Source organism: Ranitomeya variabilis, chromosome 4 (genome assembly GCF_051348905.1).
Source record: "Ranitomeya variabilis isolate aRanVar5 chromosome 4, aRanVar5.hap1, whole genome shotgun sequence".
NCBI lineage: Eukaryota > Metazoa > Chordata > Amphibia > Anura > Dendrobatidae > Ranitomeya > Ranitomeya variabilis.
In genome coordinates this window covers 722,364,471-722,390,002 of record NC_135235.1, presented here as the reverse complement: position 1 = coordinate 722,390,002, position 25,532 = coordinate 722,364,471, and the positions used below count along the sequence as shown (strand labels likewise).

The 25,532-nt window shown below is 45.4% G+C and overlaps 3 protein-coding genes across 4 annotated transcripts in view; 1 reads left to right on the top strand and 2 right to left on the bottom strand.

The window, feature by feature from the left end:
- LOC143766657 (uncharacterized) overlaps positions 1–25,532 on the bottom strand; it is a 1,190,188-nt gene that overhangs the window by 938,915 nt on the left and 225,741 nt on the right. The window lies entirely within an intron of this gene.
- LOC143767085 (uncharacterized) overlaps positions 1–25,532 on the bottom strand; it is a 108,637-nt gene that overhangs the window by 22,013 nt on the left and 61,092 nt on the right. The window lies entirely within an intron of this gene.
- LOC143766665 (uncharacterized) overlaps positions 11,828–25,532 on the top strand; it is a 32,143-nt gene continuing 18,438 nt past the window's right edge. The window contains exons 1-6 of one of the 2 annotated variants that reach the window (XM_077254509.1): positions 11,828–11,933; positions 15,856–16,005; positions 16,135–16,314; positions 16,397–16,520; positions 16,604–16,701; positions 16,888–16,978. In XM_077254509.1, coding sequence (XP_077110624.1) covers positions 15,898–16,005; positions 16,135–16,314; positions 16,397–16,520; positions 16,604–16,701; positions 16,888–16,978 — 601 coding nt within the window. In that variant the 5' untranslated portion in view covers positions 11,828–11,933; positions 15,856–15,897. The remainder of the gene's footprint in view (positions 11,934–15,855; positions 16,006–16,134; positions 16,315–16,396; positions 16,521–16,603; positions 16,702–16,887; positions 16,979–25,532) is intronic. The other variant, XM_077254508.1, reaches the window with a different exon arrangement.

Genomic DNA, 25,532 nt, shown 5'->3' with positions numbered 1-25,532 from the left:
AATAATAAATCGTGATATTTTCACCTTCCGGCGTCCCCGGCAGTCTTGCTGCTCCTTGCGATGCTCCCGTTCCCAGCAATGCCTCTCGACAATGACCCCAGATGACGTAGCATCAAGCGAGACCGCTACGTCATCACAGGTCATTGTCGCAAGGTATTATTGGGAATGGGAGCATCACGAGGAGCGGGAAGGCTGCGGGGACGCCGGAAGGTGAGAATATCACGATTTATTATTTTAATTCTTTGTTTTAATAGGTATATGGTTCCCAGGGCCTGGAGGAGAGTCTCCTCTCCTCCACCCTGGGTACCAACAGCACAATGCGGAAGTAAGCGGATCATTGCACTCCTATGTGTGCGGAATCCCCACAATTCCACACAAAGAATGAACATGCTGCGTTTTTTTCCGGAATACGATTCCGCCACGGAAAAAACGCAACATGTGCACATGATGGGATCCTTATGTAAGCGTTTTTTGGCAGAAAACCGCTAAAAAATGCAAAAAATCCTGAACGTGTGCTCATAGCCTAAGGGTGCTTTGTTCCTTCCCTGTACCATAATTTCATCAATGTAATGCGATATCTGCATTACTAAAGCTAAATCTATCACTCCATACCAGGTTCTCTTGTATTTCTATATTTGTTCAACTAAGGTGATGGCTTCAGGTACTGTGGCTGTGAGGGGAGGCGTGTGTTTCTTCAATTCCCTATAATCCACAGTTATTCTCCATGAACCATCACTCTATTTTACTGGCTAAACAGGATTGTCCCCCCCTCCCCCTTGGGATTCTGTATTGTTTCATACTGATCACCTTTCTACAGGAGACATTTTGACTCTCCCAACCATCACCGGTGCCACTTCGATATAGGTCTTCACTGACAGCTGAGATGGTCTAGCTGTTACTGCGGGAGGTGCCCCAAATTGATACTTACCATCAGGTAACTGTATTGTCATCTCTTTCAGTATATCACTGACAATTATATACATTGGAGTACGTACAATCATCACTTTATACATTGCAGTAGGCAAACTCCCTATTTTTAATGATACTTTAGTTTGTACTGCTTCTATTTGTTTGCTCCCTAATCCTATGATTATCACTTTTCTTCCTTTAAATTTTAAAGGAAGAAATAATTAATTTCTACATTTAAATTTTACATGTCATTAACCCCTTTCTGTCATTAGACGTACTATTCCGTCCATGTGGGGTGGGCCATACTTCCCAAGGACGGAATAGTACGTCATACGCAATCGGCCGCGCTCACGGGGGGAGCGCGGCCGATCGCGGCCGGGTGTCAGCTGACTATCGCAGCTGACATCCGGCACTATGTGCCAGGAGCGGTCACGGACCGCCCCCGGCACATTAACCCCCGGCACACCGCGATCAAACATGATCGCGGTGTACCGGCGGTATAGGGAAGCATCGCGCAGGGAGGGGGCTCCCTGCGTGCTTCCCTGAGACCCCCGGAGCAACGCGATGTGATCGCGTTGCTCCGAGGGTCTCCTACCTCCCTCCTCGCCGCAGGTCCCGGATCCAAGATGGCCGCGGCATCCGGGGTCCTGCAGGGAGGGAGGTGGCTTACCGAGTGCCTGCTCAGAGCAGGCACTGGTAAGCCTGCACCGATGTAAGTGAGATCGGTGATCTGACAGAGTGCTGTGCACACTATCAGATCATCGATCTGTAATGTCCCCCCCTGGGACAAAGTAAAAAAGTAAAAAAAAACGTCCACATGTGTAAAAAATAAAAATAAAAAAAAAATTCCTAAATAAATAAATTAAAAAAAAATTATTCCCATAAATACATTTCTTTATCTAAATAAAAAAAATCAAACAATAAAAGTACACATATTTAGTATCGCCACGTCCGTAACGACCCCACCTATAAAACTATATCACTACTTAACCCCTTCAGTGAACACCGTAAAAAAAAAAAAAAAAACGAGGCAAAAAACAACGCTTTATTCTCATACCGCCAAACAAAAAGTGGAATAACACGCGATCAAAAAGACAGATATAAATAACCATGGTACCGCTGAAAAGTCATCTTGTCCCGCAAAAAACTAGCCGCCATACACCATCATGAGCGAAAAAGTAAAAAAGTTATAGTCCTCAGAATAAAGCGATGCCAAAATAATTATTTTTTCTATAAAATAGCTTTTATCGTATAAAAGCGCCAAAACAAAAAAAAATTATATATGAGATATCGCTGTAATCGTACTGACCCGAAGAATAAAACTGCTTTATCAATTTTACCAAACGCGGAACGGTATAAACGCCTCCTGTTATGACCCCAATGGCGAGGGTCTCAGAGAAATATGTAAGTCTGCAAAGCACAAAATTCCAGCTCATAGGGCAGTGGTAACTGGGTTGACCATATATCTACTCCTAACGCCAACACTAGAAGTAGCCGGGGAACATGCCTACGTTGATCGCTATATGTCTCGCGCCAGCCGGAGGACTAACTACTCCTAGAAGAGGAAAACAAAGACCTCTCTTGCCTCCAGAGAAAGGACCCCAAAAGTAGGATACAAGCCCCCCACAAATAATAACGGTGAGGTAAGGGGAAATGACAAACACAGAAATGAACTAGGTTTAGCAAAGAGAGGCCCACTTACTAATAGCAGAAAGTGGTAAGATAACTTATATGGTCAACAAAAACCCTATCAAACATCCAAGCTGGAAATTCAAGAACCCCCGAACCGTCTAACGGCCCGGGGGGAGAACACCAGCTCCCTAGAGCTTCCGGCAAGGTCAGGATACTGATTAAGTACAAGCTGGACAAAAATGCAAACAAAAAACAAATAGCAAAAAGCAAAAAGCAGACTTAGCTTAATTTAGCAGGAACCAGGATCAGAAGACCAGAGCACAGCAGATTAGCTCTGATTACAATGTTGCCAGGCATAGAACTGAAGGTCCAGGGAGCTTATATAGCAACACCCCTAACTAACGACCCAGGTGAACATACAAGGGATAACAGACATACCCAGAGTCAAATCACTAGTAGCCACTAGAGGGAGCCTAAAAACAAATTCACAACAGTACCCCCCCCTTAGTGAGGGGTCACCGAACCCTCACCAAGACCACCAGGGCGATCAGGATGAGCGGCGTGAAAGGCACGAACTAAGTCGGCCGCATGCACATCAGAGGCGACCACCCAGGAATTATCCTCCTGACCATAGCCCTTCCACTTGACCAGGTACTGAAGCCTCCGCCTGGAGCGACGAGAATCTAAGATCTTCTCCACCACATACTCCAACTCGCCCTCAACCAACACCGGAGCAGGAGGCTCAGCAGAAGGAACCACAGGCACAACGTACCGCCGCAATAAGGACCTATGAAACACGTTGTGAATGGCAAACGACAACGGAAGATCCAGGCGAAAGGATACCGGATTCAGGATTTCCAATATCTTGTAAGGACCAATGAAGCGAGGCTTAAACTTGGGAGAGGAGACCTTCATAGGAACAAAGCGAGAAGAAAGCCACACCAAATCCCCAACACGAAGTCGGGGACCCACACCGCGGCGGCGGTTGGCAAAACGCTGAGCCTTCTCCTGTGACAACTTCAAGTTGTCCACCACATGATTCCAGATCTGCTGCAACCTATCCACCACAGAATCCACCCCAGGACAGTCAGAAGACTCCACATGTCCCGAGGAAAAACGAGGATGGAAACCTGAGTTGCAGAAAAATGGCGAAACCAAGGTGGCGGAACTAGCCCGATTATTAAGGGCAAATTCAGCCAACGGCAAGAAGGCCACCCAATCATCCTGATCAGCAGAGACAAAACACCTCAAATAAGCCTCCAGAGTCTGATTAGTTCGCTCCGTTTGTCCATTAGTCTGTGGATGAAAAGCGGACGAAAACGACAAATCAATGCCCATCCTACCACAAAAGGATCGCCAGAATCTGGACACAAACTGGGATCCTCTGTCTGACACAATATTCTCAGGAATGCCGTGTAAACGAACCACGTTCTGGAAAAACACAGGAACCAGATCGGAAGAGGAAGGCAGCTTAGGCAAAGGGACCAAATGGACCATCTTGGAAAAACGATCACATATAACCCAGATGACAGACATGCCCTGAGACACCGGAAGATCAGAAATGAAATCCATTGAGATGTGGGTCCAAGGTCTCTTCGGGACAGGCAAGGGCAAGAGCAACCCGCTGGCACGAGAACAGCAAGGCTTAGCTCGAGCACAAGTTCCACAGGACTGCACAAATGACCGCACATCCCTAGACAAGGAAGGCCACCAAAAGGACCTGGCCACCAGATCTCTGGTGCCAAAAATTCCCGGGTGCCCTGCCAACACCGAGGAATGCACCTCGGAAATGACTCTGCTGGTCCACTTATCAGGCACAAACAGTCTATCAGGTGGACAAGAGTCAGGCCTACCAGCCTGAAATCTCTGCAACACTCGTCGCAGATCCGGAGAAATAGCGGACAAGATAACTCCCTCCTTAAGGATACCAACAGGTTCAGCGACTCCAGGAGCATCAGGCACAAAGCTCCTAGAAAGAGCATCGGCCTTCACGTTCTTTGAACCTGGTAAATACGAGACCACAAAGTCAAAACGGGAGAAAAACAATGACCAGCGGGCCTGTCTAGGATTCAGGCGTTTAGCAGACTCGAGATACATCAAATTTTTGTGATCAGTCAAGACCACCACACGATGCTTAGCACCCTCGAGCCAATGACGCCACTCCTCAAATGCCCACTTCATGGCCAACAACTCCCGATTGCCCACATCATAATTTCGCTCTGCCGGCGAAAACTTCCTAGAGAAAAAGGCACAAGGTCTCATAGTAGAGCAACCAGGACCTCTCTGTGACAACACGGCCCCTGCCCCAATCTCCGAAGCATCCACCTCAACCTGAAAGGGAAGTGAGACGTCAGGCTGGCACAAAACAGGCGCCGAAGTAAACCGGCGCTTCAACTCCTGGAAAGCCTCCACGGCAGCAGGAGCCCAGTTAGCTACATCAGAGCCTTTCCTGGTCATATCCGTCAAAGGTTTAACAACGCTAGAAAAATTAGCGATAAAACGACGGTAGAAGTTAGCAAAACCCAAGAACTTCTGCAGACTCTTAACTGACGAGGGTTGAGTCCAATCATGAATAGCTCGGACCTTGACTGGGTCCATCTCCACAGCAGAAGGGGAAAAAATGAACCCTAAAAAAAGGAACCTTCTGTACACCAAAGAGACACTTTGAGCCTTTAACAAACAAAGAATTTTCACGCAAAATCTTAAAGACCATCCTGACCTGCTCCACATGCGAGTCCCAATCATCAGAAAAAACCAGAATATCATCCAGATAAACGATCAAAAATTTATCCAGGTATTTCCGGAAAATGTCATGCATAAAGGACTGAAAAACTGAAGGCGCATTAGAAAGCCCAAAAGGCATCACCAAGTACTCAAAATGACCTTCGGGCGTATTGAATGCGGTTTTCCATTCATCACCTTGCTTAATGCGCACAAGGTTGTACGCACCACGAAGGTCTATCTTGGTGAACCACTTGGCACCTTTAATCCGGGCAAACAAGTCTGACAACAGCGGCAAAGGATACTGAAATTTGACAGTGATCTTATTTAAAAGCCGATAGTCAATACAAGGCCTCAAAGATCCGTCCTTTTTGGCCACAAAAAAGAATCCCGCACCAAGAGGGGAAGAAGAAGGACGGATATGCCCCTTCTCCAGAGACTCCTTAATATATGAACGCATAGCGGTATGTTCAGGTACCGACAGATTAAACAGTCTTCCCTTAGGAAACTTACTGCCTGGAATCAAATCTATTGCACAGTCACATTCCCTATGAGGAGGCATTGCACTGGACCTGGACTCGCTGAAGACATCCTGATAATCAGACAAATACTCCGGAACTTCCGAAGGCGTAGAAGAAGCAATAGACACGGGTAGGGAATCCCCATGAATCCCACGGCAACCCCAACTTGACACTGACATTGCCTTCCAGTCCAAGACTGGATTATGGGTCTGTAACCATGGCAACCCCAAAACAACTAAATCATGCATTTTATGCAAAACAAGAAAACGTATCACCTCCCGATGTTCAGGAGTCATGCACATGGTGACCTGTGTCCAAAACTGCGGTTTATTTTCTGCCAACGGAGTAGCATCAATACCCCTGAGAGGGATAGGATTTTCTAATGGCTCAAGAACAAAACCACAGCGCTTGGCAAATGACAGATCCATAAGGCTCAGGGCAGCACCTGAATCCACAAACGCCATGACAGGATAGGACGATAGTGAACAAATCAAAGTTACAGATAGGATAAATTTAGGTTGCAAATTACCAATAGAGACAGGACTAACAACCTTAGTAAGACGTTTAGAGCATGCTGAGATAACATGTGCAGAATCACCACAGTAGTAACACAAGCCATTCTGGCGTCTATGAATTTTCCGCTCATTTCTAGTCAGGATTCTGTCACATTGCATTAAATCAGGTGCCTGTTCAGACAATACCATGAGGGGATTTGCGGTTTTGCGCTCCCGCAACCGCCGGTCTATTTGAATGGCCAGGGCCATGGAATCATTCAGACCTGTGGGAATGGGAAAACCCACCATAACATTCTTAATGTTTTCAGAAAGGCCGTTTCTAAAATTTGCAGCCAGTGCACACTCGTTCCACTGGGTCAGCACGGACCATTTCCGAAATTTTTGGCAATACACTTCAGCCTCGTCCTGGCCCTGAGACATAGCCAGCAAGGTTTTTTCTGCCTGAATCTCAAGATTGGGTTCCTCATAAAGCAAACCCAGCGCCAGAAAAAACGCATCAATATCAGCCAATGCAGGATCTCCTGGCGCCAGCGAGAAGGCCCAATCCTGAGGGTCGCCCCGTAAAAAAGAAATAACAATTTTTACTTGCTGAGCGGAGTCTCCAGATGAACAGGGTTTCAGGGAAAAAAACAATTTACAATTATTCCTGAAATTTCTAAATTTAAATCGGTCTCCGGAAAACAGTTCAGGAATCGGTATCTTAGGTTCTGACATAGGATGTCTGGTAACATAATCTTGTATGCCCTGCACCCGAGCAGCGAGCTGGTCCACACTTGTAATCAAGGTCTGGACATTCATGTCTGCAGCAAGCTTAAGCCACTCAGATGTAAAGGGGAAAATAAAGAAAAAAAAAAATGAGAAAGAGGAAAAAAAACTCAGAATTTTTCTTTCTTATAATCCCGCTTCTGCAATGCATTAAACATTTAATACTGGCCTGGCAAACTGTTATGACCCCAATGGCGAGGGTCTCAGAGAAATATGTAAGTCTGCAAAGTACAAAATTCCAGCTCATAGGGCAGTGGTAACTGGGTTGACCATATATCTACTCCTAACGCCAACACTAGAAGTAGCCGGGGAACATGCCTACGTTGATCGCTATATGTCTCGCGCCAGCCGGAGGACTAACTACCCCTAGAAGAGGAAAACAAAGACCTCTCTTGCCTCCAGAGAAAGGACCCCAAAAGTAGGATACAAGCCCCCCACAAATAATAACGGTGAGGTAAGGGGAAATGACAAACACAGAAATGAACTAGGTTTAGCAAAGAGAGGCCCACTTACTAATAGCAGAAAGTAGTAAGATAACTTATATGGTCAACAAAAACCCTATCAAACATCCACGCTGGAAATTCAAGAACCCCCGAACCGTCTAACGGCCCGGGGGGAGAACACCAGCTCCCTAGAGCTTCCAGCAAGGTCAGGATACTGATTAAGTACAAGCTGGACAAAAATGCAAACAAAAAACAAATAGCAAAAAGCAAAAAGCAGACTTAGCTTAATTTAGCAGGAACCAGGATCAGAAGACCAGAGCACAGCAGATTAGCTCTGATTACAACGTTGCCAGGCATAGAACTGAAGGTCCAGGGAGCTTATATAGCAACACCCCTAACTAACGACCCAGGTGAACATACAAGGGATAACAGACATACCCAGAGTCAAATCACTAGTAGCCACTAGAGGGAGCCTAAAAACAAATTCACAACAGCCTCCCCCAAAAGAAATTCATGAATAGCTGGTTTTTGGTCATTCTGCCTCACAAAAATCGGAATAAAAAGCGATCAAAAAAATATCCCGTGCCCGAACATGTTACCAATAAAAACGTCAACTTGTCCCACAAAAAACAAGACCTCACATGACTCTGTGGTCTCAAATATGGAAAAATTATAGCTCTCAAAATGTGGTAACGCAAAAAATATTTTTTGCAATAAAAAGCGTCTTTCAGTGTGTGATGGCTGCCAATCATAAAAATCCGCTAAATAACCCGCTGGGATTAGGGTTAGGGGTGTGTTTGGATTAGGGTTTCAGTTATAATTGGGGGGTTTCCACTGTTTAGGCACATCAGGGGCTCTCCAAACGTGACATGGCGTCCGATTTCAATTCCAGCCAATTCTGCGTTGAAAAAGTAAAACAGTGCTTCTTCCCTTCCAAGCTCTCCCGTGCGCCCAAACAGGGGTTTACCCCAACATATGGGGTATCAGCGTACTCGGAACACATTGGAGAACAACTTTTGGGGTCCAATTTCTCCTGTTACCCTTGGGAAAATACAAAACTAGGGGCTAAAAAATAATTTTTGTGGAAAAAGTTTTTTTTTATTTGCATGGATCTGCGTTATAAACTGTAGTGAAACACTTGGGGGTTCAAAGCTCTCACAACACATCTAGATGAGTTCCTTAGGGGTTCTACTTTCCAAAATGGTGTCACTTGTGGGGGGTTTCTACTGTTTAGGTACATTAGGGGCTCTGCAAACGCAATGTGACGCCTGCAGACCATTCCATCTAAGTCTGCATTCCAAATGGCGCTCCTTCCTTTCCGAGCCCTCCCATGCGCCCAAACGGTGGTTCCCCCCCACATATGGGGTATCAGCGTACTCAAGACAAATTGGACAACAACTTTTGGGGTCCAATTTCTCCTGTTACCATTGGGAAAATACAAAACTGGGGGCTAAAATATAATTTTTGGGGGAAATTTTTTTTTTTTTTTATCTTCACGGCTCTGCGTTATAAACTGTAGTGAAACACTTGGGGGTTCAAAGTTCTCACAACACAACTATATAAGTTCCTTGGGGGGTCTAGTTTCCAATATTGGGTCACTTTTGGGGGGTTTATACTGTTTAGGTACATTAGGGGCTCTGCAAACGCAATGTGACGCCTGTAGACCAATCCATCTAAGTCTGCATTGCAAATGATGATCCTTCCCTTCCGAGCTCTGCCATGCGCTCAAACGGTGGTTCCCCCCAGATATCAGGTATCAGCGTACTCAGGACAAATTGGACAACAATATATAGGGTCCAATTTCTCCTGTTACCCTTGGAAAAATACAAAACTGGGGGCTAAAAAATATTTTTTTGTGGAAAAAAAATATTTTTTATTTGCACGGCTCTGCGTTATAAACTGTAGTGAAACACTTGGGGGTTCAAAGCTCTCACAACACATCTAGATGAGTTCCTTAGGGGGTCTACTTTCCAAAATGGTGTCACTTGTGGGGGGCTTTTACTGTTTAGGTACATTAGGGGCTCTGCAAACGCAATGTGATGCCTGCAGACCATTCCATCTAAGTCTGCATTCCAAATGGCGCTCCATCCCTTCCGAGCCCTCCCATGCGCCCAAACGGTGGTTCCCCCCCACATATGGGGTATCAGCGTACTCAGGACAAATTGGACAACAACTATTGGGGTCCAATTTCTCCTGTTACCCTCGGGAACATACAAAACTGGGGGCTAAAAAATAATTTTTGTGGGAAAAAAATTTTGTTTTATTTTTACGGCTCTACATTATAAACTTCTGTGAAGCACTTGGTGGGTCAAAGTGCTCACCACACCTCTAGATAAGTTCCTTAGGGGGTCTACTTTCCAAAATGGTGTCACTTGTGGGGGGGCTTCAATGTTTAAGCACATCAGTGGCTCTCCAAACGCAACATGGCGTCCCATCTCAATTCCTGTCAATTTTGCAGTGAAAAGTCAAACGGCGCTCCTTCCCTTCCGAGCTCTCCCATGCGCCCAAACAGTGGTTTACCCCCACATATGGGGTATCAGCGTACTCAGGACAAATTGTACAACAACTTTTGGGGTCCAATTTCTTCTCTTACCCTTTAGAAAATAAAAAATTGGGGGCGAAAAGATCATTTTTGTGAAAAAATATGATTTTTTATTTTTACGGTTCTGCATTATAAACTTCTGTGAAGCACTTGGTGGGTCAAAGTGCTCACCACACATCTAGATAAGTTCCTTAGGGAGTCTACTTTCCAAAATGGTGTCACTTGTGGGGGGTTTCAATGTTTAGGCACATCAGTGGCTCTCCAAACGCAACATGGCGTCCCATCTCAATTCCTGTCAATTTTGCAGTGAAAAGTCAAACGGCGCTCCTTCCCTTCCGAGCTCTCCCATGCGCCCAAACAGTGGTTTACCCCCACATATGGGGTATCAGCGTACTCAGGACAAATTGTACAACAACTTTTGGGGTCCAATTTCTTCTCTTACCCTTGGGAAAATAAAAATTGGGGGCGAAAAGATCATTTTTGTGAAAAAATATGATTTTTTATTTTTATGGCTCTGCATTATAAACTTCTGTGAAGCACTTGGTGGGTCAAAGTGCTCACCACACATCTAGATAAGTTCCTTAGGGGGTCTACTTTCCAAAATGGTGTCACTTGTGGGGGGTTTCAATGTTTAGGCACATCAGTGGCTCTCCAAACGCAACATGGTGTCCCATCTCAATTCCAGTCAATTTTGCATTGAAAAGTCAAATGGCGCTCCTTCGCTTCCGAGCTCTGTCATGCGCCCAAACAGTGGTTTACCCCTACATATGGAGTATCGGCGTACTCAGGACAAATTGTACAACATCTTTTGGGGTCCATTTTTTCCTGTTACCCTTGGTAAAATAAAACAAATTGGAGCTGAAGTAAATTTTGTGTGAAAAAAAGTTAAATGTTTATTTTTATTTAAACATTCCAAAAATTCCTGTGAAACACCTGAAGGGTTAATAAACTTTTTGAATGTGGTTTTGAGTACCTTGAGGGGTGCAGTTTTTAGAATGGTGTCACACTTGGGTATTTTCTATCATATAGACCCCTCAAAATGACTTCAAATGAGATGTGGTCCCTAAAAAAAAATGGTGTTGTAAAAATGAGAAATTGCTGGTCAACTTTTAACCCTTATAACTCCCTAACAAAAAAAAATTTTGGTTCGAAAATGGTGCTGATGTAAAGTAGACATGTGGGAAATGTTACTTATTAAGTATGTTGTGTGACATATCTCTGTGATTTAATTGCATAAAAATTCAAATTTGGAAAATTGCGAAATTTTCAAAATTTGTGCCAAATTTCCATTTTTTTCACAAATAAACACAGGTAATATCAAAGAAATGTTACCACTGTCATGAAGTACAATATGTCATGAGAAAACAATGTCAGAATCGCCAAGATCCGTTGAAGCGTTCCAGAGTTATAACCTCATAAAGGGACAGTGGTCAGAATTGTAAAAATTGACCCGGTCATTAACGTGCAAACCACCCTTGGGGGTGAAGGGGTTAATAATTTAATGTACAAATATCAGATATTAGAGAATAACACAAGTCACAATACAAACGAGGAGCGAGGGCCTGTTCCCAGGAACTACAGTCTGAGAAATGGCTAAAAAGCCTCCACTAGGCTCCTGTACAGCTGTATAATGAGGCCCAGGCTTTATAGTGAAGGGACTGGAGGGAGAAAAGTGGGGAAAGTAGCTGCAAGAAGAGCCGGTTTTTGAGCCAAAAAGAGACAAACTACTGTTCATCAGAATCATCACTAATACACTGAGGCCCTGATCATGTGACCCCTGACTCCTCCCCTCCTGTGACCTCATCACAGGTTCTTTGCGCACAGAGCAGCCATATATGTGGAGTGCGCCTCTGCGGGTGGAGGGTCCACACCAGGACTGTAGCAGGTAAAGACCCCAATATCCACAGGTGTCCCTTCTAATTGGGGGGGAAACTATCACCTCTAATAATCCTCGGACTGTTCTGACAAACACAGAAAAGTGCCCCTTTATGGAGGTGACAGAAAGTCTGTTTAGTCCCTTTAGCTCCATAGTATCAGCTCTAATCCAATGGTGAGAGAGCGATTTACCCTGAAGAGTCACAGATTGTGGGGTTGTTATATAATGTTATATTTAGGGGGTTTGTGTTATAAGGGTATGTGCACACGTCGCAGATATCCTGCGGATCCGCAGCTTTTTTTTGCGGTGCAGAAATGCAGTGATTTACAGTGCAATGTAAATCGTAAAAAAAACCGCTGTGCTAATGGTGCAGAAAATTCAGTGTGGAAACGCTGCGGATTAAAAGAAGTACCATGTCACTTCTTTTTTGCAGATCTGCAGCGTTTTTGTACCCATTCCATTATAGAAATCCGCAGGGGTAAAAAACAGTAAATCTGCAGCAAATCCGCACAAAAATTGCGTCAAATCAATCCTGCGTTTTCTGCCAAGAGATGCAGAATCCGCACCAGAAATTCCTAAGCCTAATCTGCAACGTGTGCTCATAGCCTAAGAATCACGATGGTTTTGTTCCTTTTCCGCTGATAGATACAATCAACCCAACTATGAAAGACGGAAACCAAGGAAACAAGTATTACTCTCATAGTACGGGGTCTCTGTGTCCCCCAATGAGCGTCTCGGAGAAAAGGATTTTACGGTGAGTAACACAAAAATCCCTATTTCTCCTTCGCCTCATTGGGGGCACAGGACTGTGGGATGTTCTAAGCCAGTCCCTGGGTGGGGAATTAACTCACCGGTATAACATCCAGGCATCTGCCGGCTATAAGTGCGCTACCGCTGCTTGAAGAATCCTTCTACCCACACTTGCATCTGCCGAAGTCTGAGTGTGGATATTGTAGTGTTTGGAAAAGGTATGCAAACTAGACCAGGTTACAGCCTTGCAAATCTGTTCTGCTGAAGCCTGGTGCCGAAGCGCCCAAGAAGTCCCCACTGACCGAGTGGAATGTGCTTTGATTCCAGCCGGAACGACTACGCCCTTGATGTGGTAGGCCTCCTGACTAGCCGATCGTATCCACCTGGCCAAGGTTGATCTCGAGGCCGCAAGTCCCTTCCTACGACCCTCAGGGATGACAAGCAGCGCATCCGTCTGCTGAAAAGGTGCTGTCCTTGAAGCGTACCTTCTTAGCGCTCTCACTAGGTCTAACGTATGGAGAGCTTTTTCCACACGGTGCGTTGGCGCCGGACAAAAAGAAGTCAAGACCATGTCCTTGTTAATTTGGAACGAGAAAACCACCTTTGGTAAAAAAGAGGGTGCTGGTCTGAGCACCACCTTATCTTGATTTAACCGTAGAAAAGGAGCCCGGCAGGATAGGGCAGCCAGCTCCGATACCCGTCTAATTGAAGTAATGGCCACCAAGAATACAACTTTCCAGGAAAGGTAAGTTAAAGAGACGTCCTAAAGGGGTTTGAAAGGAACTTCCTGCAAGGCACTTAAGACCAGATTAAAGGTACCGTCACACATAACGATTTCGTTAATGATATCGTTGCTTTTTGTGACGTAGCAACGATATCGTTAACGAAATCGTTATGCGTGACAGCGACCATCGATCAGGCCCCTGCTGGGAGATCGTTGGTCGCTGCGAATGATCAGGACTTTTTTTGGTCGCTGATCACCCGCTGTCATCGCTGCATCGGCGTGTGTGACGCCGATGCAGCGATGTCTTCACTGGTAACCAGGGTAAATATCGGGTTACTAAGCGCAGGGCCACGCTTAGTAACCCGATGTTTACCCTGGTTACCATTGTAAATGTAAAAAAAAAACACTGCATACTTACATTCCGGTGTATGTCACGTCCCTCGCCGTCAGCTTCCCGCACTGACTGTGAGCACCGGCCGTAAAATAAAAGCAGAGCACAGCGGTGACGTCACCGCTGTGCTTTACGGCCGGCGCTCACAGTCAGTGCGGGAAGCTGATGGCAAGGGACGTGACAGACACCGGAATGTAAGTATGTAGTGTTTTTTTTTACATTTACAATGGTAACCAGGGTAAACATCGGGTTACTAAGCGTGGCCCTGCGCTTAGTAACCCGATGTTTACCCTGGTTACCCGGGGACTTCGGCATCGTTGGTCGCTGGAGAGCTGTCTGTGTGACAGCTCTCCAGCGACCACACAACGACTTACCAACGATCATGGCCAGGTCGTATCGCTGGTCGTGATCGTTGGTAAATCGTTAAGTGTAACGGTACCTTAAGGTCCCAAGCATCCAGGGGGGCTCTGTAAGGCGGAACGTTGTGAGCTACTCCCTGTAGGAAAGTCTTCACCTGTAGATTAATAGCGATCCTGCGCTGAAAAAGTACTGACAAGGCTGATATCTGTCTTCTAAGTGTACTCAGTGCAAGCCCTGAATCCAGGCCGGTTTGGAGAAATGCAAGAATGTTTGGAATGGAGAAATGTAGTGGGGGGAGCCCACGCCTTCTGCACCATGAAAGGAAAACTTTCCAGGTGTGATGATAACTACGTGCAGAGACGGATTTCCGGGCGCTAATCATGGTAGCGGCTACCTCTTGGGGAAAACCCGGGCTGTGTTAGAATCCAAGATTCAATGGCCAGGCCGTTAAACACAGGGCCCCTAAGTTCTGGTAGTAGATCGGGCCCTGCGAAAGTAGATCCTGGCAGTCCGGAAGCCGCCACGGAGCTCCTGTGAGCAGCTGCACTAGGTCTGCGTACCATGACAGACGAGGCCAATCTGGGGCAACCAGGATAGCTGGAACTCCTTCACACACTAAGGTTACTTTCACACTAGCGTCATACTCGGCCCGTGGCAGAGCGTCGGGCCGACATACCGACGCTAGCGTTGTATACTCCGCACAACGGGGGCAGCGGATGCATTTTTCCAGCGCATCCGCCGCCCCATTGTGAGGTGCGGGGAGGTGGGGGCGGAGTTCCGGCAGCGCATGCGCGGTCGGAAATGGTGGTCCGTCGACAGCAAAAAATGTTACATGTAATGTTTTTTGCAGCCGACGGTCCGCTACAACACGGCGCAACCGTCGCACGACGGTTGCGACGTGTGGCAATGGGTCGCTAATGTTAGTCAATGGTGAAAAAACGCATCCTGCAAGCACTTTTGCAGGATGCGCTTTTTTGCCAAAACAACGCATTGCGACGTATTGCAAAAAACGCTAGTGTGAAAGTACCCTAAGCATGAACTGCGGCCAGTGTCAGGGTGTATACGGCAGAGGAGGAGTTAACCTTTTTTTATGTTTACTTAGTGTTAGCCTCCTGGCGGCAGTAGCATACACCCACAGTCCTATGTCCCCCAATGAGGCGAAGGAGAAAGAAACACTTTACATGGAGACATTGGCCTCATATATCTCCTGTCTTGTTCTTACAAATCATCTTATAAAAGCCTCAAACTTCTGTGTGTGACTCAGACATGAGATCAAACGTGATAGAAGATTCCAGTGCGGGGAAGACGGGAAACCTCCATATAGAGGCCGGTGGGGATGGAGTCAGTGACCGACTCTGGACAGATCTGTTCCTAGAGCCGCAGTAGGAGATGAAGATGTCGTCCTCATCATGAAGTAGTTATTTCACCTGTCACGTGTGATGAATATCTCCTGCAGTATTACTAATGCCGATTCCAGGGTCGGTAAATGAGGAGAGAATTAGCGATATGGAAGATGAGTCTATGAGGAACGTATTCAGCTGCCGACTCCGAGGGAGAAACTGCTTGTTGTCTGTGGCCGAAATATATAGGTTTAGAATACAACATCTACAAGTTCTATCTTCTTATATGTTTCCCTTTTATCTCCAGAATTGTATTATCGCCAGGATTTTTATGATGTTACATCGGCTCATTTTCTTCTCATTCAGGTCTCTACAATATCGGATCCTCGCAGTGAAGATCTTCTGTATATGAGAATTTTTCTGATTTACCCATCAAAGATGGATGTGGAGAGAGACAAGATGGCGGAGAGGATATTACACCTCACCCTAGAGATCCTCTTCCGGCTTACTGGAGAGGTGAGAGATTCTGATGACGTCACATTACATCATTCTTATCTATGGGAATAACAGATGGACAGAACTGGAGAGGTGAGGACTCTGGAAATGTCTGTAGTGAGATTTATTAATGTGTCTCTCCATAACCAGGATTACACAGTGGTGAAGAAGACCTCTAGTGAGCGCTGTCAGGACCCTGTGTCTGAGGGATGGGGAAGACCCCTGAGCCCAATCACTGGACCTCCACCTCACGCCCTGATACATGAGGACATCAATGACCAGAAGATCCTAGAACTCACCTACAAGATGATTGAGCTGCTGACTGGAGAGGTGACACTGCTGGGAATGCTGGGATATTATACAGTAACACTATGAAGGGATCGGGGGATGACGGTATCATTGTATGTGTCAGATTCCTATGAGGTGTCAAGACGTCGCCATCTATTTATCCATGGAGGAGTGGGAGTATTTAGAAGGACACAAAGATCTGTACAAGGACGTCATGATGGAGGTTCCCCAGCCCCTCACATCACCAGGTAATAGACAGGACTAAATACCCACGGCCTATAATTATCTGTATGTAAGGAATGAATTCAGTCCCTGTATGTGTTTCCTCCAGATCTATCGAGTAAGAAGACAACACCAGAGAGATGTCCCCGTCCTCTTCTTCCACAGGACTGTAAACAAGGAGATCCCGATGTTCCTCAGAATGATCAGGTAGATGGAGAGAAGGTGTCATGAGATCTCCCCTATGATGTGTAGACGGCTGTGAAGGTCTTGTGTCCAGTGTTGTTTTATCTACCAGTATTATATGTTTTATTCTTGTGTAATGAGAACGGTGGAGATGGCAGGATTAGAGCTGACTTCTCCATCTGTCTGTGACTTTTACAATATTTGTTTCAGGGTGAAGATCTGACCCATATTAATACTACAGAGACATATGTGAGGGGAGATGAGCGGTGTAAAGAGGAGATTCCTGCATATGACTACCCAGGTGAGTAGTGACCACTAAATGCAGAGAAGTCACAGATTCTTCTCAGTCTCCGGCTGTGGCTGCTTTATCGGTGGTGTGGTCCGGCCGTATCACAATCGTGTGATCACCATTTTGCCTCTAGACCACAACATTCTCCTCCATCCAAAACTGTTCAAATGACTTTTGGCATTAAAAGCCCTTTTATATAGAACATATAGCCTGGAGGATCCACCTACCCCCTTGAAATTAGAAGACGCTGACTGTTTCCTGTCCAGATCTGTAAACTGCAAAGCCAAATGACAGTGTACGTACAATGTGCTCACAAATTAGAAAATCACTTGAAGAAAACATTATGATGGGTCTGTAAGAGAAAGCGGAGGGTAATGATGCTGTTGGCTTGCTAGATCCCTGATATCTTATTGGATGAATCTCCCTTCTCTCCCTTCTGTGCTGCTGAATGTGCTCATATGGTCCCTACAAGACCAGGTCCAGTCTTTCTGGCCAAACTTCACTTTTATGATCAACAACATTAAATGTGCCGTGAGGCCAAGTGTGAATGTCCAATAGCAACACAGTTTCCCTTTATCCTGACTTCTCAATTTCTTTTAAAACCGACTACTTTTAAGGAGGATTGTGATAAACTACATAAAACACATCACACCTGTGCCATGATATATCTCTAAGCTGTGCGTGGCTGATGGCTGTAATATACATTTATTCTCGCCTGCAGATGTGTTGGCTCGAGCCCCGGATTCATGGGTTCACTCCACATCATAAATTCAATTATGTTTTCAATCCTCAGGAATTCAGATTACTGCACAATCTCTCCTGAACTGGGAGCACTAATACTTTTTCTACTCTTCTGGTCAGGAGTCATAGTGGCTCCAATGGTCCACCATAAATGAGTGCAACTCTGGTTTAGTGTTGGAGTTCTCCCCTCATACATACGTTGTTGTTGTTGGGGATGTATCATGGAATAAAAAACTGTCTTTTTCTATTCACGACAGCACCCACTAGAGAGAGGGGATCCGCCCCTAAGAACAGGAAACCTACAGAGAGATAAAAGAGGCGGCCCCCCCTCACTCCTCAGTTGGTTTCCTGTTCCTAGATCGGAACCCACAGAGAAGACTCTCTGAAGATTGCTAATGAAGAGGAACACCCGCCTGGACTGCCGCCTGTGCGACTCTGCTGAGTGGCAGGGGCTTCAGAGCGGGTAACAGAGTCGGGGGAATGATCCTGTTGAATCCCCCCTCATCTCTGGTTTCACTATGGCGATGCCTGGAGGTTTTTTCAACAATCTCCCTGCTGGGACACTGTTGCACTTTCCACCGCTGAGAAGATGCACAAAGCGGTAAGTGCATGTATGTGAGCGATGGTCGCTTTATGGCCGCAGCAGCGCTAACCCCCTCAGTAACGATACCTTCCAGCCGCGCATGGTGGAAAGAGCCGGGTTGTGTGCGGTGGACGCAATGTGGCTGCAGGTGCAGAGCTTACCCCTCAGTAGCGGTGTCTTTCAGCTGCGCCGCAGAGAAGCACGCGCATGCGCAGTAGCATTGGCGTCCCGGAAGTTGTTGGATGAACTTCCGGGGGCGCGGGGTTAGAATGCCATTTCCTGTGGGACGCCATGTTTTTTCTGTGTGTCCTTATCGGCAGTACACATCAGGGGTATAGACAATTTTCGTGCCGATTTTCTCAGCCGCCACACCCTTCATCAAGGAGAATGGATGCTCAACAGAAGAATCTTCAGACTGATAACTGCCCGATGGGGGGTGCCTCAGATAGACTTATTTTCAACAAGATCCAACCGACAGGTAAGAACATTCGCCTCGTTGTGCAGACAGGACAATCCGGATATATTCGATGCCCTACAGGTTCCATGGACATTCAGTCTAGCTTATGCCTTTCCCCCATGGAATCTTCTACTCATAGTTATCAGAAAAATAAGGGAAGAAGGGGCAAGAGTGCTGTTGATGGCTCCATTTTGGCCCAAGAGGCCATGGTTTTCATGGCTCAGGGCAATGTCGATTACAGACCCTTGGATTCTTTCTCAGACCAAGGACCTGCTATCTCAAGGGTAATTTTTCGACCCTCAGGTAAAGTGAATGAACTTGACAGTCTGGAATTTGAGAGGCAGTTATTAAATCTTAGAGGATTCTCTAAAGGGTTGATAGATACCCTCATGAAAAGTAGAAAACCATCTACTACAAAAATTTATGTCAGAGTCTGGAGAAAATTTCTCGAGTTCCACACAGCACAATTTTCTTCTGAAATACTCATATTTCCAATATTAGAGTTTCTGCAGAAGGGACTTCAGTTAGGTCTCTCTGTAAATACTCTAAAAGTACAAATTACATCTCTAGGAGCTCTCTTCAATTATGATATTGCAGGCGATAGGTGGATATCCCGTTTTATATCTGCATGTGAACGGTCAAAACCGATCTGTATACCTCAGGTCCCACAGTGGGATCTAAGTTTGGTCCTGGACGCATTAACAGAGAGGCCTTTCGAACCCCTTCATACAGCCTCACTAAAAAATATCTCATTAAAGATAGTATTGTTAGCAGCATTGGTATCTGCTAGGAGAGTGAGCGATCTCCAAACCTTGTCAATAGACCCTCAGTTTTTATCAGTAACATCTGACAGAATAATTTTAAAGACAGACCTGTCCTATCTTCCTAAAGTTGCTACTAAGTTTCATAGATCCCAAGAGATCTTCCTGCCTACTTTTTATGAAGATCACTCAACTCCAGAGGAAGAGAAACTTCATACCCTAGATGTTAAGAGGACTATTCTAGCCTACTTAGAAAGGACTAGGGACTGGAGGAAGAGTAGGGCTCTCTTTTCTGTCTTTCCAGGGTAAGAACAAAGGCTCCAAAGTCACAAAGAATACATTATCACGCTGGATCAGAGATGCCATAATTCTGGCATATAAAGCTAAAGGAAGAGAGATCCACCACTACATGTGGGAGCACACTCTACAAGGGCTTTGTTGGCTTCCTGGGCGGAGAAGGCAGACCTACCAATAGACCTTATATGTAAGGCTGCAACCTGGTCTTCACCTAGTACTTTTTATAAGCACTATAGATTAGACCTGTCTTCCTCCTGTTATCTAACCTTTGTAATATTGGTCCTTGACACGGTAAACCCACCCAAATTATAGTCTCTGTAAATCTCTCTAGTGGGTGCTGTCGTGGCGAATAGAAAATACCGGATTACTTACCGGTAATGCTCTTTTATAGAGCCCACGACAGCACCCACTCACATCCCTCCCTTTTTATAGTAGCACAAGGTGCCGTGGTTGTGAGGTATTAATAGTAGGACGGTATAGTATAAGTTTGTAAATATGTACATATTACTGAGCCTATTAACTAAAACCTGGCGGCGGTTCCTCCTATTCTCTGAAATACAACTGAGGAGCGAGGGGGGGTCGCCCCTTTTATCTCTCTATAGGTTTCCTGTTCCTAGGGGCGGATCCCCTCTCTCTAGTGGGTGCTGTCGTGGGCTCTATAAAAAAGCATTACCGGTAAGTAATCCGGTATTTTTTACCTGTTCATCTGTATGATAGTTTGATTGTGGTGGATTCATCCTGCCTCAGTTATCTGAGTCTGTAACTCCATGGTAGTCCTTTACCCCTTTCCGACATCGGGCATAAATGTACGCTGATGTCGGGCACTTTCCCTTTGATGTGGACTCCAGTGGTGCGCCCACATCTTTCCCGGCACGTCAGCTGTTTTGAACAGTTAAATGCCGCTGTCAAACTCTGACAGTGGCATTTAAATTGGGCCGGAAATACGCACAGCGGTGACCCACGTCACGTTATTGCGGGTCACCAGTGTGTTGGTATGACAACCTGAGGTCTCCTGGAGACCTCTATGGTTGTCAGTGCCGGATTGCTGTGAGCGCCATCCAGTGTTCGGCGCTCATTGCAAGTCAGTAAGTCTGCTATAGGCCGGGGTCACACTTGCGAATGTGATGTGAGAAACTCGCACATCAATACCCGGTACTACCGCCGACTCTCGGGACCGGAGTGTGCGGCTGCATAGAAATACATGCAGCCGCACACTCCGGTCCCAAGTGCCAGCAGCAGTGCCGGGTATTGATGCGAGAGACTCGCGCGAGTTTGTCGCATCACAGTAACAAGTGTGACCCCGGCCATATAGAGGCAATCTGAACATTGCCTCTATGTAGCAGAGCCAATCAGGATATGGCAGTCTCTAGTCTCCTATTTATTACTTGCCAAAAGCAATAAAGTTTTAAAAAATATAAAAAAACGAAAAAGTTCAAATCGCCCCCCCTTTCACCACATTCAAAATAAAACAATAAAAATAAAATCAAACATACACATATTTGATATCGCCTCATTCAGAATCGCCCGATCTGTCAATAATAAGAAAAGGATTAACCTGAAAGCTAAACAGCGTAGCGAGAAAAAAAAAAGTAAAAATGCCAAAATTACATTTTTGTTTGGTCGCCACGACAAAAATGGAGACTCTACAGGGATCGGAAAATGGCACTTTTTATTTTTTTTTAAACAAAGTTTGGAATTTTTTTTTCGCCATTTAGATAAAAAAGAACGTAGACCTGCTTGGTGTCTATGAACTCGTAATGGAGAATCATAATGGCAGGTCAGTTTTGGCATTTAGTGAACCTAGTAAAAAAGCCAAACAAAAACAAGTGTGGGATTGCACTTTTTTTTTGCAATTTCACCGCACTTGGAATTTTTTTCCCATTTTCTAGTACACGACATGGTAAAACCAATGGTGTCGTTCAAAAGTGAAACTTGTCCCGCAAGAAACAAGCCTCACATGGCCATATTGTTGGAAAAATAAAAAAGTTATAACTCTAGGAAGAAAAGGAGCAAAAAACGAAAACGCAAAACCGAAAAAAGCTTCGGGGGTTATGGGGTTAATAGCCTGGAAACCTTTGGCTATTGGCTCCCTCCCAGAATATTAACAATAGCTGTCGGCTGATCGGCTCTCGGCTTTCCCTCTGCTGGTTATGAAAATTATGCAGGAACACACGCAATTTAAAAAAAAAAAAAAAAAAAAAAAAAAAAAAAAACAGATATTGCATCTCACGCAGATTTCTGATTGCTTTTTGTTACTATGTGTGTATATATATAATTTTTTTTGGGGGGGCTCAAAGTCCCCCTTTCGGCTTATACTAGAGTCATACCTGGGGGTCGGCAGGGGAGGGGGAGTGGGGGCTGTCTAATAATACTCACCTGCTCCTGGCGCGGTCCCTGCAGGTCTCTGGTTCCCCGACACCGCAGCTTCGTCCTGTACTGAGCGATCACATGGTACTGCTCATTACAGTAATGAACATGCGGCTCCACCTCCCATAGGGGTGGAGCCGCATATTCATTACTGTAATGAGCGGTAACGGTGACCGCTCAGTACAGGAAGAAGCTGGGGAACCAGGGACCTGCAGCGACCGCGCCAGGAGCAGGTGAGTAAATTCTAACAAACAAGACACAGTATAGGCCATACAAAAATTGGGGATCACCGTAACGCCTGGATTAGGCAAAAACAACTCAGCTTTATTACAAATGACATACAGGACATTAACATATAAAACCAATTAAAACTTTTACATACACAGAGCCCTTAATAAGGCAAGCACCTGTGCTAGAAACATGGGGATTAATATCATAGGCTTCTATATGAACAGCATGTTACAGGTATGTGCATAATAACAGCAGCGGCAAAATAGAGACTTAACATGTATAGCCATAGCACCCCTGACGAAGCCACCGCTGTGTGGCGATACGCGTTGGGCATCCGCTTGTTTTAGTGCCTGATCTTGCTAGCATGGGGTATCATGCATAATTTATTGTGGCTCCAGGGATTGGCTTGTTAATCTGTTGCAGCATTGCATGTACTAGTTGGGCTCTAAGATTCTCATTTTTGTCACCTACTGGTACTCTGTCTATCATTTGCAGTTTTTTATTATGGGGGAGCATTTGTCTTCTAGGTCTACGTTCACCCCTTGGCCACTAATTACAGGTATATATCATCTCTGTAAGTTCTATACGAACTCAGTACTTTTTATGCATGACCAGTATAGGGTGGCCGCATTTATACATCGTCGTATTGCCGCTGCTGTTATTATGCACATACCAGTAACATGCTGTTCATATAGAAGCCTATGATATTAATTATTATGGGCTCTGTGTATGTAAAAGTTTTAATTGGTTTTATATGTTAATGTCCTGTATGTCATTTGTAATAAAGCTGAGTTGTTTTTGCCTAATCCAGGCGTTATGGTGATCCCCATTTTTTGTACGGCCTATTCTGTGTCTTGTTTCTTAGAGTTTATGCTAAATATTTATAGGTCAAGGATAGGATCCCGTAGTATCTGTTCCTGTGGTGCCCCCACAAAAATATTATTCAGGAGCAGGTGAGTATAATGGGGTAGGGGAGCGCTGCGCATAGTCACCTTTCCTCGTTCCGGTGCCGTCTTCAGCGTCTACTGCAGTGACGCTCAGGTCAGAGGGTGCGATGACGTGGTTAGTGCGCGCCCTCTGCCTGACTGTCAGTGTAGAAGACGCTGAAGATGGAGCAGCACCGGAACGAGGAAAGATGAGGAAAGGTGAGTATAGCAAGTGCCGGGGGCTTTAGTGACGAGAGGTGAGTATGTGATTTTTTTTTTTTTTTCTTTTTATCGCAGCAACAACAAATGGGGCAAGTGTCTGTATGGAGCATCTTACGGGGCCATAATTAACGTTTGTGCAGCACTGTATGGGGCAAATATCTTTATGGAGCATCTTATGGGGCCATAATTAACGTTTGGGCAGCAATATATGGTGCAAATGTGTCTATGGAGCACGCTCATTGCTATCTAATTAACGCTGCTGGTTATTAAACTAAAGTAAATAATGACAACATTCAATAGCGCTTACGCAGGTGGTAAATTAACTTAAAATGAAGTTAATAACAATAGTGTGGTGATGAGTTGGGGCGGGATTATGTGTTGTGATGTGGTGGGGGTGGGATTATGTGTGGTAATGGGGTGGGGGGGCGGGATTATGTGTGGTGATGTGTTGGGGGCGGGATTATGTGGTGATGGGGTGGAGGGCGGGATTATGTGTGGTGATGTGTGGATTGTGTGTGATAATGAGATGGGGCGGGATTGTGTGTGGTGATGTGTGGATTGTGTGTGGTAATGTGGTGGGGGGCGGGGTTGTGTGTGGTAATGTGGTGGGGGGCGGGGTTGTGTGTGGTAATGTGGTGGGGCGGGATTAAGTGTGGTGATGTGGGGGCAGAGCTACTATGCAGGAGGCGGGTTTAGCGAGTAATCACGATGAGAGATATATATATATATATATATATATATATATATATATATATATATGTTAATGCTCCAACATAGGCTGGTGTTGTGAACTGTGTTCAGGCTCCCTCTTGTGGTCACTGGTGGTATGGTGTGACTTTTGCTTTGGGCTCCCCCTGGTGGCTTTGTTTGTTATCCTGCTGGTCTCTGGCTATTAGCTGGTTCGTTATCCTCTGGGAGGTTCCTATATAGCTCTGTTTTACTTTCACTTGTTGCCGGCTGTCGATGTAATCAGTGCTACTCAGATTCTTTCTACTACCTTGCTCCCAGTCCATCCAGGACAAGCTAAGTTTTGTTTGCTCATTTTTTGATCAGCAGTGTTTATCATGTTTTCTGTTCCAGCTTGCTAAAATGTAATTCCCTCGCTTGCTGGTTGCTCTAGTGGGCTGAGTTTCTCCCCACACACCGTTAGTTGGTGTGTGGGTTCTTGAAATCTCAGGATGGATATTTTGTAAGGGTTTTTTATTGATCGCATAGACCCCTGCTCTATTTTTCTGCTTTCTAGTACTAGTGGGCCTCTTTTGCTGAATCTGATTTCATCCCTATGTATGTGCCTTCTTCTTACCTCACCGTTAATATTTGTTGGGGGCTTCTATATCTTTGGGGATTATTTCTCTGGAGGCAAGCGAGGTCTTTCTTTCTCTTTAGGGGTAGCTAGTTCCTCAGGCTGGCTCAAGACGTCTAGTAATTTTTTAGGCACGTTCACCGGCTACCTCTAGTTGTGTTGGATAGGTTCAGATTTGCGATCAGTCCAGTTACCATCTCCCTAGAGCTCGTCCTTAGTTTAATCACTTGCTGGTCTATTTGTGATCCTCAGCCACTAGGGATCATAACAGTACAGCCGGCCAACAAAGTGTTAATTGCATGGCAGAAGCAGGAGAAAAGAAGCCTTGAGACATTTTTTTTTTGTGTGTTGTTGCCATGTGTCTAGCTGCTGTGGCTGGCTTCTATCCTCCTCTTAATCTTGGTGTGGCTCTGAGTTCAGCTGCTGACATGGATGTCCAGAGCTTGGCTTCCAGTCTGGATCATCTTGCTGCTAGGGTTCAAAGTATTCAGGATTTTGTTGTTCACAGTCCTATGTCAGAGCCTAGAATACCTATTCCGGAGTTGTTTTCTGGAGATAGATCTAGGTTCCTGAATTTCAAGAACAATTGTAAGTTGTATCTTTCTTTGAAATCTCGTTCCTCTGGTGATTCCGTTCAGCAAGTTAAAATTATAATTTCTTTTTTGCGGGGTGACCCTC